At 40.2% G+C, this 15,886-nt stretch overlaps 2 protein-coding genes across 3 annotated transcripts in view; one reads left to right on the top strand and one right to left on the bottom strand.

Annotated features, from left to right (window-relative positions):
• Nucleotides 1–153: 153 nt before the first annotated feature.
• On the top strand, nucleotides 154–1,580 carry her3 (hairy-related 3). The gene is made up of 4 exons (XM_021614419.2): nucleotides 154–350; nucleotides 488–583; nucleotides 671–752; nucleotides 931–1,580. The coding sequence occupies exons 1-4, from the start codon at nucleotides 177–179 to the stop codon at nucleotides 1,443–1,445; spliced, it is 867 nt and encodes a 288-aa protein (XP_021470094.2). The 5' UTR covers nucleotides 154–176; the 3' UTR covers nucleotides 1,446–1,580.
• Nucleotides 1,581–10,209: 8,629 nt separating this feature from the next.
• The window catches only part of LOC110531183 (probable G-protein coupled receptor 153), a 55,946-nt gene continuing 50,269 nt past the window's right edge, over nucleotides 10,210–15,886 (bottom strand). For both annotated transcript variants that reach the window (XM_036988078.1, XM_036988079.1), the window contains exons 5-6: nucleotides 14,193–14,374; nucleotides 10,210–11,357 (exon numbers count right to left, since the gene is read on the bottom strand). In XM_036988078.1, coding sequence (XP_036843973.1) covers nucleotides 10,533–11,357; nucleotides 14,193–14,374 — 1,007 coding nt within the window. In that variant the 3' untranslated portion in view covers nucleotides 10,210–10,532. The remainder of the gene's footprint in view (nucleotides 11,358–14,192; nucleotides 14,375–15,886) is intronic.

Genomic DNA, 15,886 nt, shown 5'->3' with positions numbered 1-15,886 from the left:
TTAAGATTTAGATATTAGATATTTACGCTGTTAGAGATCCAAGATATGCCGCCTTTGGAGATGATACGCGTTCAATAGATTATTCGTTGAGAGCTCTTGGCTGATTGGTTATTTGGGGCTGTCAAAGCAGCGCTCATCTCGGCGCGCGCGACCCACAGGGCATTTGTTGCATTGAGATGTTAAGTGGGGGACGTTATAAATCGGCCCCGGAGGCAGAATTCCTTCACTCGTGCGCCAGGAACAGTTCAGGCAGTAGGTCAACAACATCTGTTAGCAAACCAGAAACTACCTTCAGAATGGTGTCGACATCCGATTGTGTAATCAAGACCAAAATCATAAACGGGAAAAAGGTGTGTAACCTATGTTACCTACATGCATGCTTTATTGACAAGTAATAATAGCTTTCAAACAAATGAATGTCAAAAACGAATATTTTAAAGTAACTGATGGATTGTTTGTTAATGCATTCATTCTTTCTTTTTTTAAGGTATCCAAACCATTGATGGAGAAGAAAAGACGAGCGCGCATAAATAAATGTTTGGACCAGTTAAAATCTCTGCTGGAGAATTATTACACCAGCAATGTAAGTAATACTTCGAATCTATTAGGTCAATTGATACAAACCAATCGTGCTTTAGTGCTTAGTGGCTAAATGTATGCTCCTTTTCAGATTCGAAAACGCAAACTCGAGAAAGCGGACATCTTGGAACTAACTGTAAAGCATCTGAGAAATCTTCAGAAGATCCAGAGTGGTGCGTTATCCATCACAACTATTTGTTATCTCGTTCTAGGCCTTGCCTCGATAGGCTGGCCTATCACTATTAGCTTCTACCAGCAATTATTCGATCTACTGTCAAGTAACATTTTCGCCAGGCTGGGTTTTACGCATGGTGCCATATTTACTCAAAATGTTCCTCTCATTTTCTACAGGATTTTCCAAGAACTCCGAGTATGCTGAATACCAAGCTGGCTTCAGGAGCTGCCTAGCAGGCGTGAACCAGTACTTGGCAGACAACTCGAGTGGGAGCAGCAGTCGTTTGACCATGCTGACGCACCTTTCAAGCAGCCTGCACTGCGCCGGAGGACAGGCTCAGAACTCCAGCACCGCGGACAGCGACACGGTAGCAAAACATGTGCTGCCCGAAACTGTTGTGTGCTGCCCGATGCAAAGACATCTTCCTTCGATAGTTGGGCACGAAGTGAGCAAGGCACCGACCACAGTGCCCCTCGCCCGGTGCATCAGGGCGCTCGAACCTTACAGCGCCACGGTGCACGTGTCCGAATCCAAACCTACTAAACTCTCCGCAGGGACCAGTCAAGTCATCGTATCCACAAATAAGATTAAACTAAATAACAGTCTCAGCTCATGCTACAGAAACAAGTGTCTCTCAAATGGTCAACACAGCCATGCAGTTACCATGCACAATGTTTGGCGTCCTTGGTAGCATGTTGAATAGAGATTTATTTGAACTGATAAATACTTTGTGTAGTATTTGCACGGTGTAGATTTGTATTTTCTAAATACTGTTTTTACTATTGTACAGATAAAAAAAAAAAAAATTGTATCAATAAAATCAAAGAACCGAAAGAACTAAATAAGCCTTTTGTCGTCTTATTTGGTAGTGGACTGGGCAAGTGGATGGATGGGAAACTCACACACACATTTCTTTACGAAAGTAATAAGTCATTCTGTAACCAATTTGTACAATACAGAATAAAATGCAATAGTAACAATGCATTTATTCACCTAAACTCATCTTGCAAGCCAAGTAGGCCATTCCTCATCATCTAAGTATTTAGCTTCAGTCTCTGAAGCAGCCATGACCTTAGCTGGCTTCATAGGGCTACTGAATAGACTCGAATAGATAACACCAATGCAAATCTTAATACAAAAGCTTTGCAAAATTCGTAAAAATGCTTTGCCCTAACCGCTCCCCCTTTTTGAACTTGGAGTCATTCTTCTAACCTCTCCATGGTTGCTCACATGGAGTGATGTATTCATCCTTGTCACTGACATGGTTAAAAGTGTGTTTTATACAGATGTAGGATCTTCATTTGATCACCCTGTTGCAAGAGAAGGTTGCTGCAATGCAGGACATTTTAAACTTGTAGTGTATTTGAGATTTGAAAAGGCTTCTGAAGTTAGTCATTTCCACTTTGACATTTCAGACTTGATTTTCCACATTTGCTGCAGGATTATTTTCCCGCTGTAGCAAACAAAACTGTCTCACATTAACATTTTACATATGTAATGACAATTGTTTCGAATCTGCAGTACGCCTAGTTAGTAAGCTGGAATATAAATTAGCCACTTGGCTGGTGGGGGAAGTTATAGGTCGTACATTGTTTTTATTCATTTAGCCTATTATTAAACAGGGGTGTGTCATCCTGTACCAAAGTCCAAAAGCATATCAATAAATCCGTGTATGAAGTTGCACAGAGAGCTGTGCCACCAGGTGCTTGATACAGGTTTAGAACATGCATTCAAATGGTGGCGGACCTCACCAGGTTCTTCGCTCGAAAAAGCAACATTGGGACTGGCCAGGGGATTACGTTTATTTTAATATCTATAACTTGACCATTTTATATTCTATTGTTGTTTTTTCTTCTTCTTTATTTCGACTGCAGGTAAAGATACAAACATGGCTGTCACCTGTTGCTGAAACGATTGGCATCGGGTAACCTTGGCATTTGGTTCCCAGGGGTACCCCATGTTCCCAGTAGTGCCACATCTATGATAAAGCTCAAGCTGCTATGTATTAACATTGTCAATGAAGCTATAGCCTATATCAGTCCCTTTCCTACATTGGCAATGTTAAGACATTGGCCTAAGTAACCAGTGAGGAAACAAATCTGGGGGGTTGTCAACCGCCTAGGGCGCATCCCATGACTCGCCATTCATCTCATTGTTCTCCAGTTTTACGCATAACTACCGAAACAGCAGCGCGCAAATTAGGTTCTTGTTGAACAGCACAGCAATTTTCTGCTACTAATTATTTACATGCACGTTATCTGCTTTCTCGTCTCATGTTATCTTAAACGCTATGGAGGTTTGGGATTCATTGTGGACCAGACGTTGGTTTTGGAAGCTCATACATATAAGAATAGTAGCTTAATTTCACTTCCATTTAGTCCGTTTGGGTAGGCCTATATATCATAAAGATAGCAGGCTACTCATAAAGATGTATCGATATAGCCGGCCCAAACTGACCCCAAAAATAAAAGTTGGTTTCTTTTGGACGGAAAACAGCGTTTCCGCTGCTATAGTGGGTTGGAGGTCTAGCTAGCATCAGTATCATAAAATGGCTCTCTTTTCATGTCGACTAAGGTTGGAGAGGATGGCACCTTGCAGCGAGGAGAATCACTGAAACGCCCATCGCTCTTTCAGATGGTATTGCCGGCCTGCTGCGTGCTGGGGACGTTGACAAGGCATGGGTTCCCGTAGAAAAGGGCGCCTTCCAGCAATGTGAGAGAAAAAGAGGACAAAAAAGACTATGCCTGGTTCAAGTTGCTTGTGTGCAAACTCTGACCCACACGCTATTTGTAGACTGCGCGGATCACATTAATGGCCTATATCTCTATGCCTTTTCTTAGCAGGCCTACACCATGCATTCACGTTTTGGCCGTCATAATTATAGCCTACATTTTGTACTAAATGTTCGTTTATATCTAACTTCAGAGTTGGGTTTTAGACGATTGTGACCAGGGTAGCCTATTTAGAGCAAGCCGTTTTAAATATAGGCAGACCCACTGCAACCATATGGGCCCAAAAGTCCCGCTGTTGCGCTTTTAGTGAAATGAATACATGGAGATGTATAGGCTAAAGAACCTACCAAAGCCCTTGAGTTTGTTTTACTTTAGAAAAGCCAAGCCACGTGATGTGCACCCTGAATGCACTGAAACTTTTAAGAATTTCTATGAACTCGTCTCAGCGTTGTTTAAATAAGCTAGTTTGGTTTGCACCATAATAGTGGTGCATCAGAGCCGAAACACAGAGAATGGAAAATAAAAACGTATTTGCATTAGACTGTGCCCAGTCAAGCGCCCATAAGAGGCAGACGTGTAGGCCTGGCCTATATACAGCGATGCAAAGAGCCATGCCCCGTGTCCACCGAGCCTTTCAACACCCTGTGGTGGACTAGAGAGATGTTTTTTTCAGGTGGAACATTTGGTCTATGACCAAGGTGAGGCTTATTCGATATTCTCTTGGCCAATTTTTTATAGGGCTACACTAAAACGAAGAGTGCAAAATAGCCTCAAATCATCTAATTTGAGAGAAACTGGATAAAATCCTATCTATTTTAAAGATAGAATCCTTTATTGAAACAATAACAAAGCATAGTCCCCGCCCCCTTTTCGCTAAAAAGCTAAGGGATGGGGTGAAGAAATGTAACCACTCTTAAATTCATAGACAGAGCTATGAATGCAAGGACTGGCCATCCATGATATACAATGTCACATTTTAACCATGTTTTGAGGCTATACAGTGTTCGTTTACATTGAAGTTGTTTACAAACATTGGAGTAAAACAAGTTTATTATTGGGTTGTGGTGGGGTACGACAGTTGAACTAAACTCATGTATAGGTTAAGAATCAATCGGTAGGCTTATGTATCATTCATTTATGAGATGATTCTAGCGTTAAGTAATAGGACTGATATGGGTTAAATACTCGACTACCCCCATTCCACCAACGAAAATGTATCATAATTAGGCATATGTATAATCGTTGCAATTGGGTGTATTAACCATGAGACCAGGTCGCAGCACGACTAGACTTCCACAATACCGTGGAATTTCCCTTAGAGATGGATAAAGACCCATGTCGAGGCTCACAGGCTGCGGGTAAGTTGTGAACAAGGTGTGGGCATTCTCCAAGGAAACGAGGTTGAGGGGCTAGACGTAACTGAATCTGCAGAGTCAAGCGTTCACAACACCTGCTAAAAAAAGTATGATCGTGTAAATTTAGGCTACTTGAGTTTTTAAGGGGCTTGGCTTACGATACGTGAATTATGGACCAGACATGACTGCATGCGTGAAATGGCAGTGTTCAGGGGCAAGTTGAGGATGTTCTTCAGCGTCATACAGAGCTAGTCCTGAAAAAAATCACATGAAGTTGGAGTGCTAGAACTGTCTATTGAATAGACTACATTAGTGATACTCAAATTGCCGACCACATCTGGACCGCGAGCCCATTAGGAATTGTGAGTGCATAAGAAATATGTCAAAAACAATATATGTCGAAACATCTGCTTTATTTTTTTCTGGTCCTTACAGAATAATATCTCGAATTATCTCAAAGAAGTGTGAACATCAATTCAATAAAACCGAGTTGTGAATCAAACTCTAATATGGTTGATGTGCACCTCACGGAAAAAAACAAAAACAAAAAAACAATTCAAAATACAAACGCAAAACACACTTTCAACGATTTCAAACTAATAAAGTGTTTTTTTCCCACTGCAACTTTGATTCGAAATAGATCTTTATCCTTTTAACAAAACCATCATCTGAGCAACAAAAACACCAAATATTGTTCATAGGATTGACAGTCATAAAAGCTTTAACAGAGCAGGATATGTTACAAAATTAGATTCTGATAAATAGGTAGGCTACTGTAAACACAGAGAAAAACATAATGCAGAAAAAGTCAATGACGTGGCATATTTCGAAAAGGGAATATAAAGACGGCAATACTTTCAAAGAAAGGTGTTCACATTATGATATTCATTTGAATATTGAACAAGGGGTGAGAGGTGCACAATTAACAGGCTAACCTAAATTAATAACCTGGACTTTGGGAGCATGATTTATGCTACAAATTAGCTTAAAGTGTATGCAAAACATTTGTAAGCAAAGTATTATGATAATAGCACACTTTCTATGAGGCACACACACATTATACCTTATAGGTGCATTTATCTAGCCTGGGTACCAGTTTCTGAGGTCAATTGAACTCGACCAAAACAATGGGAATACCATGGAAACGAGTGGGGGAAAGATCCCTAATCTCCTCATTGTCCAACAACAACATTTGCCTACATTTAGGCTATTGTTTATATGTGTATTTCACACTATGTTGGGGGTAAACATCGGAGTATAATGCTTGTATGGATGTCAACCCCAATACATGTCCATCAAGTCATCATCATAAATCAACTGCTTAAAAACGACTTTGACTAATGTCACCGATTTCTGTATGCTAATTTAGCTATGCTATCAGTTTATAGGAATACCATTTAGCGATTAGTAGTCACTTCTAAACCTGAAAAGGGACAACTAGCCTAACTGTTATACAACGAAAACAGTCAAAAATATAAAAATCGGACTTTAGTAATCACATCGTGTGCCTGTTACAATACATTAATCATGACGGATTTGACAAATATCCTTATTGCTTATTACTGATGAATGTGTTTTTATTTATTTATTTCTGCTTGTATTTATATTTTGATTTGTGTATTTTCTATAATGTATGTAATTCATGGCTCATCTGTAAAAGAGACCTTGGTGTCAGTATGACTTCCTGATAAAATAAAGGTACAAATATATACATAACAGAATCAGTCAAAAGTTTGGACACATACTTATTCAAGTATTCGAGTTTTTCTTTATTTTTTACTATTTTCTACATTGTAGAATAATAGGGAAGACATCAAAACGATGAAATAACACATATACATCATGTAGTAACCCAAAAAGTGATCAAAACAAATCAAAATATATTTTATATGAGGTTCTTCAAAGTAGCCACCCTTTGCCTTGATGACAGCGTTACATACTCTTGGTATTCTCTCAACCAGCTTCACGAGGTAGTCACATGGAATGCTTAAATTAACAGGTGTGCCTTGTTAAAAGTTAATTTGTGGAATTTCTTTTTGCGTTTGAGCCAATCAGTTGTGTTGTGACAAGGTAGGGGTGGTATATAGAAGATATATGGTAAAAGACCAAGTCCATATTATGGCAAGAACAGCTCAAACAAGCAGAGAAATTACAGTCCATCATTACTTTAAGACAAGGTCAGTAAATTCTTTGAAAGTTATTTGAAAGTTTCTTCAAGTGCAGTCGCAAAAACCATAAAGTGCTATGATGAAACTGGCTCTCATGAGGACCGCCACAGGAATGGAAGACCCAGAGTTAGCTCTGCTGCAAAGGATACGTTCATTAGAGTTAACTGCACCTCAGGTTGCAGAGCAAATAAATGCTTCACAGAGTTCAAGTAACAGACACATCTCAACATCAACTGTTCAAAGGAGACTGTGGTAATCAGGCCTTCATGGTCAAATTGCTGCACAGAAACCACTACTAAAGGACACCAATAATAATAAGAGACTTGCTTGGGCCAAGAAACACGAGCAATGAACATTAGACCGGTGGAAATTTGTCCTTTGGTCTGATGAGTCCAAATTTGAGATTTTGGTAACCAACCGGTGTCTTTGTGAGACGCAGAGTAGGTGAACGGATGATCTCTGCATGTTTGGTTCCCTCGTGAAGCATGGAGGACGAGGTGTGATTGTGTGGGGGTGCGTTGCTGGTGACACTGTCTGTGATTTATTTAGAATTCAAGGCACACTTAACCAGCATGTCTACCACAGCATTCTGCAGGGATACGCCATCCCATCTGGGTTGAGTTGGACCACAAAGTGAAGGAAAAGCAGCAAACAAGTGCTCAGCATATGTGGGAACTCCTTCAAGACTGTTGGAAAAGCATTCCTCATTAAGTTGGTTGAGAGAATGCCAAGAGTGTACAAAGCTGTCAAAAAGGCAAAGGGTGGCTACTTTGAAGAATCTCAAATATAAAATATATTTTCATTCGTTTAACACTTATTTGGTTGCTACATAATTCCATATGTGTTATTTCATAGTTTTGATGTCATCACTATTATTTGACAATGTAGAAAATAGTAAAAATAAAGAAAAGGTGTGTTCAAACTTTTGACAGGTACTGTATATATATCCACTTTGTTGAATGTGCAACAATCGAGCGTGTTTCTATACCCCATGGTCTGCGTTCCATTGACCTCTTAACCGCATTTATGTCATATGCCAAATGTTTAGCTTATATGCCAAATGTTTGGCATATGACACAGAGTACAAGGAGTGGAATGTTAGCAGAAAGAGTCTGGTACCCAGGCTAGCATTTAACTCCATACTCTTATAGTGCATTATAATGCATATTATAAGCTTTCATGACTCCAAGTAGTTATAACATCCTTATAGTACATCATCACTATGATGCATTATAATACCAATGTGTGTGTGCCTCATAGAAAGTCTAGATTTGTTTACAACATAATAAGGCTATAAAAGGGTTAATTGGGGCACACTGCGAGTTGAAAGTACTATCACTCCATTTAATGAATTGATCTGCAAACCTACACAAAACTTGTCTAAATACATTCATGTCAAATGTCAAACTTAGGATTTTAGAACTGCCAAATTAACATATTTGGGGAATATTACATTTTAAAGTTTAAAACATTTGTAATAACAAGTTATCAATAGAATTCAAATCTTTCCAGCATGAGGAAGACTCCGTTGCCTTGGTCCATCATGCCTCAATGGTCTTATACACCTGATGGGCCCCGATTTCAAGTGTTTCCCAAAACACAATCTAAAGTTTTGTAAGAATTTAAGCCAAGGATGTCAAAGCAAAAAGGAATATAAATGTGTACCCACACCACCAGTGAACCACATACTCTATAAACACTGCAGTGCATTGGTGGTGGTGAATTTAATGAACACCATTCACGTTCCTTCAGCCATGCTTGGCTTCACTTCTTACTGGCCACCCTTTGGCATGTCAAACATTCTCTAGTTCTAGTCGAGGTCACCCAGAGAACCTGTACTTCTATTCATGGTTTTTCGATCCAGATTCACTGATTGGTCACAGTTAAATCAATAGAAATAGAATCCCTAAAACGGGGAAGACCCTCAGACCATTGCAGTTTGACTGTACCCTCATTGGTACACTTAGTATGACTGACATGGAATTCTATTTCTATGCTGCAAGTATGTGCCAGTAGCACTGAATGTGGCCCTCATCCTTTTTAACAGACACTATTTTAGACTATTTAGATGCAGCTCAGCAAAAGGAGGCGTAATCCTAATTTGAGATCTGCATGCATAATTTTACCTCCCAGATATATCACATTGACATCAATGACTGATTTATGTGAATGTCTGAGTTACATCTTTCAAATTGGGATATGGCAGATGTTTTGGGCATGAGCCATTGGGTGCATCTCAATAGTGTAGTGACTCCCTCTCCTCGTCTCCTTTCTTCATCCTCACTGAGCTGAAAGAATGGCAAAGGTGTAAACTGATTGCAAGATTTACCTTATCATTTGATATCTGTGCCGATAGAGAGGAGACAAGGAGGCTTGGAGACCAATTCCGACTATTGAGATGCACCCCTGGTCTGGAGGATTTTCCTCTGCACATCCTGGTGCTTCCTAAAAGGGCCACTGGGGCCAATCTAGGGATATACAGATTGACCAACACTCTGTTGCCAAGTGTCAAGCACCATTTGTGAGGTTAAGCTACTGTTAACGGCTGATGTATATCATATTATGTATGTCTGCATGAATATCTGTGTGTGTGCTGAGCACTGTTACACATTTGTAATCATAAATATCGAATGACAGTATTTATAAGAGGAAACAAGAAAACATCCCAGTCAAATCCTCAATGAAAGAACGAGGAGCACACCAAACCACACATCCAATGTACCTGTAACTGTCATTATGTACACGTCACATCCACTCCACGCCGAGTTAACTTTTTCAAAGTGTCTAAGGGACGTCATGGTAGAAATTCTTCTTACACAACCATGTAGAAAATGACACTGAAGTGAGGCAATTGCAATAATGTCTTTGTATAGGATATTTAACGATAGGCCACAACACAACATCAGAGGGCTTCCTTCATGAAGAAATACAGTTTTGTATATTTCCTAAAAACATTCCCTCTCTTCCTTGTTTATTTTGATCAAAAATCTAGCAAATGATCATCCATCAAATAGACACGTCATAACCACAACAAATAAGAACATGGCCTGTTTTGGCCTTGCCCTCTCATCTCATAACACCTTACACAATATCTGAGATTTTGAAGTGCAAAAAAATATCAAAATGCCAATTTCCCCCCCAATCCTCGTACAATAAATGACACAAAACAAAAGAGTGGAATATGCACAAGGAGATGTTAGTATGGGTTTACTAAAAGCAATGTGTTTGAGTCACTATGTGGTGGAGATTAATGCCTCCCAGGAATTGCACAGCCTCTTTCAAAGTTGCTACGTTGTCTAGCCTACCAGGTACTAAAGCAAAGGTAGGCAGGTAATGAAATGTGTACAAAGCTTTAAGGCCAATAAAACAGAGTATAAGTCCTGGCTTTGGGAGTTTAGTGTGGTTGAAAAAAATCAACCATTATTTAGGATATACCAGTATGAAATCTTTCCACCACCCCAATGCCATGGTTCTGTAATAATAATACTAATAATATTCATAATAAAAACGTTCTCTACTCTATCTAGGTGGCAGATCCTATGGAATCTGAGTGAAATGTGATATATCCCGAGGCTGATGCAGAAGGTGAGCTTATAAAACTATTTGTGCTCCCTTTACTGTCTCCCGTAGTCAGGTGCTTGTGTCCCCCCCAGTCGGGCCCAGCTCTGTGGGCTCCTGTCCTGCTGGGCCTGTGAGACGAGTGCTCCCCAGTCCGCAGGCTTTGCCCCGCGGGGACTAGTTCGCCATGGCGCTTCTCCTCCCGCCGGTGCTCACGGAGGGAACCTGAACGGCATGCCCCGGAGCTTTCCCCACCGCACGCCCTGTCTGCCCTGTGTGAGCCATCTGGTGACCCTCCCCGACTGCAGCTCCTGCCATGCTGCGAGAGGCGCCGCAGGGCATGGGGCTCACGCTCAAAATCGGTGAGCGGGAAATGCGGATACAAGATGATGTGCTGCTCGTAGACGTCTGGGATGAGGGAAATGGTGGAGGTACGGCGTGGGCTCTTCATGGGACTGGGAAGCGGGGTCTCATCGATAAAGTTGATGACCTCGTCGCGGCTAAAGCAGCGCAAATCTGCCTCCTCGTAGCGCTCGCCACCGCTCACCCGCGGCAGCTGCTTGAGCATGTGCCCGCTATCCTCTGAGCGCCGGCGCTTGCGGTGAGGGTGGCTCTCCTCGTGGTAGGAGACCGGGCTGCTCCTGCGCCTCTCGTGGCGTGGCAAGCTGGAGTTGTAATGGACCATCCCCATCACGTCCTCCGTGGAGCCCCAGTGGTGTAGGTAGGAGGGGATCTGGCCGCTGGTCCACATGTCGGTTTCGTCGTGGGAGAATCTTCTTGTAGGGGGTACCTGGCGCAACACAACACACAGACCAATAACATCAGCTTGTATGGAGAAGGTTAGGCCTGGATAATATGCATATGAAAATGGCTATACATTCATACATTTCGATGAAAAAACAACAGCAATACATTTTGTTTCTCTTACTGCTAAAACTACAAATGCAAAGTTCTTTAAATGATTTGGTGTTAAACATTAGGCTGTTTTCTAATCAACAGTTGTCTTCTCTAACATGAGTCAACTCAATTAACACATATCTGTTTTTGAAACTATTATGACAGTAATACAGCACTACTATAACAACTAACTTGTCGGGCTAAACGGCATTCTATTCCAAATTGATACTCACATTCCACATTGTTCTGAGAACTAAGTAGGAGAGACATAACGTCAGCTTTTAGTATGGGTTTGTCAATGAGAAGATACACAGCACAAAACTAATATCAGAGTGCCACTATGTGGTGTCTTTTGGTAAATGCAGAAATGAAACAGCAGACGATACAGTAGCGTTGAGTGAGAAGTTTGACCAACAGGGGGAAGCAAAGCACGAGTAGTAGTTGAAAATGAGGAATGACAGGGGAAGGAGGGGGAATGTCATCCCAACGAGATGCAACATGGCAAATGAAAAAGTCTGATTCTGTAAATATAAGCCATTTGAGAATTGCACCAACAATTCTTAAATGGAGCTACATGTTAATGTTATTAAAAAAAAAAAAGGATTTATTGAAATGTATTGACAAATTGTAGCACCCCAAATAGTTGGCAACAATATGTAGTTAATAAATCTGTTTCAATGCCATGACATGTATTTAGTTGTAACACATTTGTTTTATTGATCATTATTTATTGATAATTATTTTCCATTATACATTATTGACTGCTAAAACACAGACTGTATCTTAACCAATTACATACTGAGTGCACAAAACATTAGGAACACCTTCTCTTTCCATTACATAGACTGTGAAGGTAAAATCCAGGTAAAACCTATGATCCCTTATTGATGTCACTTGTTAACTCCACTTCAACCAGTGTAGATGAAGGGGAGGATACAGGTTAAAGAATGATTTTTAAGCCTTGAGACAATTGAGACATGGGTTGTGCATGTGTGCCATTCAGAGGGTGAATGGGCAAGACAAAATATTTAAATGCCTTTGAACGGGATATGGGAGTAGGTGCCAGGTGCACCGGTTTGAGTGTATCAAGAACTGCAACGCTGCTGGGTTTTTCATGCCCAACAGTTACCCGTGTGTATCAAGAATGGTCCACCACCCAAAGGACATCCAGACAACTTGACACAACTGTGGGAAACATTGGAGTCAACATGGGCCAACATCCCTGTGGAACACTTTTGACACCTTGTAGAGCCAATCCCCCGATGAACTGAGGATATTCTGAGGGCAAAAGGGGGTGTAATTCCTAATGATTTGTACACTCAGTGTATAAGATGTACTATTTAGACAAAACAGAATCAATGGTTTAATGAGTCAATGTGGTGAAATGATAGCTACTGTATACATCTCTGTTTCAATAACTATCCCAAAATAGAATAGACTCGATCCTACTAGAAAATAGAATGAGCGTGACTATCAACAAGAGACTGAATCAGGAGATCAAATTTCAGTCTATATCATATCATAGGCCCATAGATTTCATGGCTACTAATTTGAAGTCCAAGTTGCCAGATAAGAAACGTTGGCCAACTGGCAGCTAGTTATAATGCAGCCAGCTATCATAAACCATTTATAAAAAAACATGAATATTTGATGTCTAAATCTAAGGGCTACACCTCCTGTGTGCTACTTTCTTGTTAGCATTACACTGTGCTGTGCTACATGTGGTTTTGCTAGCAGCTATTTGCTACATGGAGTAGTCGAGAGCCCAATTGGGTGATTGTTTTGCAAAAAGAATGGAACAAAGATGACACAGTGGTAGATGTCTTGCGGGGGTGACCGTAAGTCTGGGTTGTGTTAGGTAAAAGGGCCATGGCCATTCTTAGTTTAGGTCTCCAAATTCAGCCTTCAAAAGCCTTCATTTCCTCTCCAATCCTCTAATTATGCTGCTCTTTTAGTTCATTTTTATCTGGGCCACACGACTGCACGCACACACACTCACGCACACATTGTGCGCAAACTCGCACACACACACACGCGCGCAAGCACTCGCACACACACAGTTGTGGTTTGGTTGTTTGTAAGCTCTTGAAGACTGCATGTTGGGAGAGCAGCATTGGGGTTCCTAATAATATGTCAAAGAGGAGCATTTCACAGCTCTACAACTGACTTGCTTTGAGCCCGGAGTCAATAGGACTCAATTGGAGTCAATGGTACTCAATAGGAGTCAATGGTACTCAATTGGAGTCAATGGTACTCAACAGGACTCAATAGGAGTCAAAAGGACTAAATAGCATTAGCACGAGCAAGCATTTGCATTGTTTTAGCAGAGTGGTTCAGTCAAGGATATTGGAAGTCAGCATCAGCCCTACCACCTCATACTATTCTGGTACTTCTATGTTTAACTTGTGATTCTACGATGAATAGGTTGGAGGTCTGTGAAAGACCCACCTATAAACATTAGAGAAACTTATCTGCAATGAAGGTGAAAACAACTGATGGTCATATTTGCCAAACATTAGTCAGCCAGATATATGCTTTTTGACCTTTCAATGCCATGTCTAGATAGGAAATATCAGTTAGCAAAATGTAAAATGATTCCAGCAAGATCAAACAATAAGATAGATATTATAGTAGGCCGAAGGGCCTCTTTCACCATGCACATTGTTATCTGTATTTGAAGTGAAAAATCAATCAATTGATGAAATAATAAAAATCAATGGAAATATACCTGCAAATACTGCATTTTATCTTCCTGTAGTTGCAATGGATACCCTTGTGGGACCCCCATTTCTAAGGTTGAGAATTCGTACTTGGCAATACGGTCTACCGTCATGATATCAGCCGCGGAGCTATAGTCATATGGTCTGTCATATATTAAGTCCGCATGAATTCCTCCATCTTGGCTGTTTTCTGCAAAACGCAGAAAAGCATACGCGGCGTCAGGATTAAAGACCAACGTACTCAAAATACACAGACAGACAGACAGACAAGACGAATAGATAATAGAGACAATTCATCTTTCTCTTTTTTCGGGGGGTGTCCGCTGGGGTTCCTAATCAAACAGGAGTCACTGTAGCCCTCGAGGCCTCGAGACATTCTTGCACTCTGAGTCTTTTTTTTTGTTTAAAGTTAATATTTTAAAATAAAAAAAATATTCTAGTATGAACCATTAAGTGTTATATATCTTTTTATTCAGAATACTTCAGACTATCACGATATATTATATTATTAACTAGTGCCTTTTTTTGTTGTCTTTGTGGCAATCACAGATCTTTGCTTTGGTGAAAATAATTTCCGATATTGTTGTGAACTTAGTCTGAAGTGTTTCGAATAACAGGGAACATAACACTAAGTGGGTCATTATGTCGTAGATTGTGACTAAATGATTGTGACTAAATGATCTCTGCAACAAGATGCCCTATGGCTCAGAGGGTTGAACAGTGCATTTGAAAAGAATCACTGACTGAAAATCATGACTGTGGGCGTTTACCGAATAGAAAAATACAAAACAACTTCCAAATTCAGAGACCCTGTCCAGAAATAATGATATTAATCTTTCAAAAACTGGGGCTTATCGTGAGAACCATAATATTACAAATCAAAGGAATACTTTCAAGTAATCATTTTACATACTGTATAACTTGTCAGGCAAATTTAGGATCAAAAGAAGAATTGCATTCGATTCAATGAGAGGTCAATTGGAGATCGGTGTAAAATGCTGATCTTAGGACAAATGTTGGCCGGTAGGATGGAGGATGAGATTGGCTATTTGCACAGGCAGCATAGCATGCAAGTCAGTAGCTTTGGAAACAAGAAACAACCCTTATACATACAACTGTATTGTGATATACAAGGCAAGCCCTCTGAAAAATAAATAAACGCTAGCAACATTAAAACCACACAGAAAATACATTGTCCTACATTTTAGTTTTTTGCCTTATGCTAAACAATCAACATGGATGGACGTATAGAAAGGGAGGTTATTCAAAAAGGTGTGGGAGTTAGAAAGAGGGGAGAGGGGAGATATTAAGTTGAGTTTAAACAATTTCATTGCAAGAAAAGGCAAGTTATTTCACAGGGTTCATTTCAATTTGCAGGTTTTTAACATTGATGATTTTTCGAGTTTCTTCTTCTTATTTTGATCTCATATCAATATAGAATAGTTCATATCTACCCAATCCACAATTAACAAACTATAGGGGCGATTACGTTTATCATGTGACCTAACTTTAAAGTTAATTAGGGACCACAACTTGGGTAAGTAAGTGTCTGTGTATTCCTGAATTGTAAATATATGTATTCTTTGGATCACTAAGCCATTTTGGTTTGTCAAAATGGCTATCTCATTTGCATAATTTACCTCATTTGCATAATTTGAGGGAATATTGTGAACGAGATTCCTTGTGATGTCTAATAGGCCTA

This window comes from Oncorhynchus mykiss, chromosome 9 (assembly GCF_013265735.2).
Source record: "Oncorhynchus mykiss isolate Arlee chromosome 9, USDA_OmykA_1.1, whole genome shotgun sequence".
NCBI lineage: Eukaryota > Metazoa > Chordata > Actinopteri > Salmoniformes > Salmonidae > Oncorhynchus > Oncorhynchus mykiss.
The sequence above is the reverse complement of the archived record's forward strand: the minus strand, read 5'-3'. Positions and strand labels throughout refer to the sequence as shown.

Bases quoted from the DNA above. Each gene is read 5' to 3' on its own strand.
- her3 (XM_021614419.2), top strand. From the start codon at position 177: ATGTTAAGTGGGGGACGTTATAAATCGGCCCCGGAGGCAGAATTCCTT. The intron at 351-487 runs GTGTGTAACCTA...TCTTTTTTTAAG, and splicing joins AAATCATAAACGGGAAAAAG to GTATCCAAACCATTGATGGA. The intron at 584-670 runs GTAAGTAATACT...GCTCCTTTTCAG, and splicing joins AGAATTATTACACCAGCAAT to ATTCGAAAACGCAAACTCGA.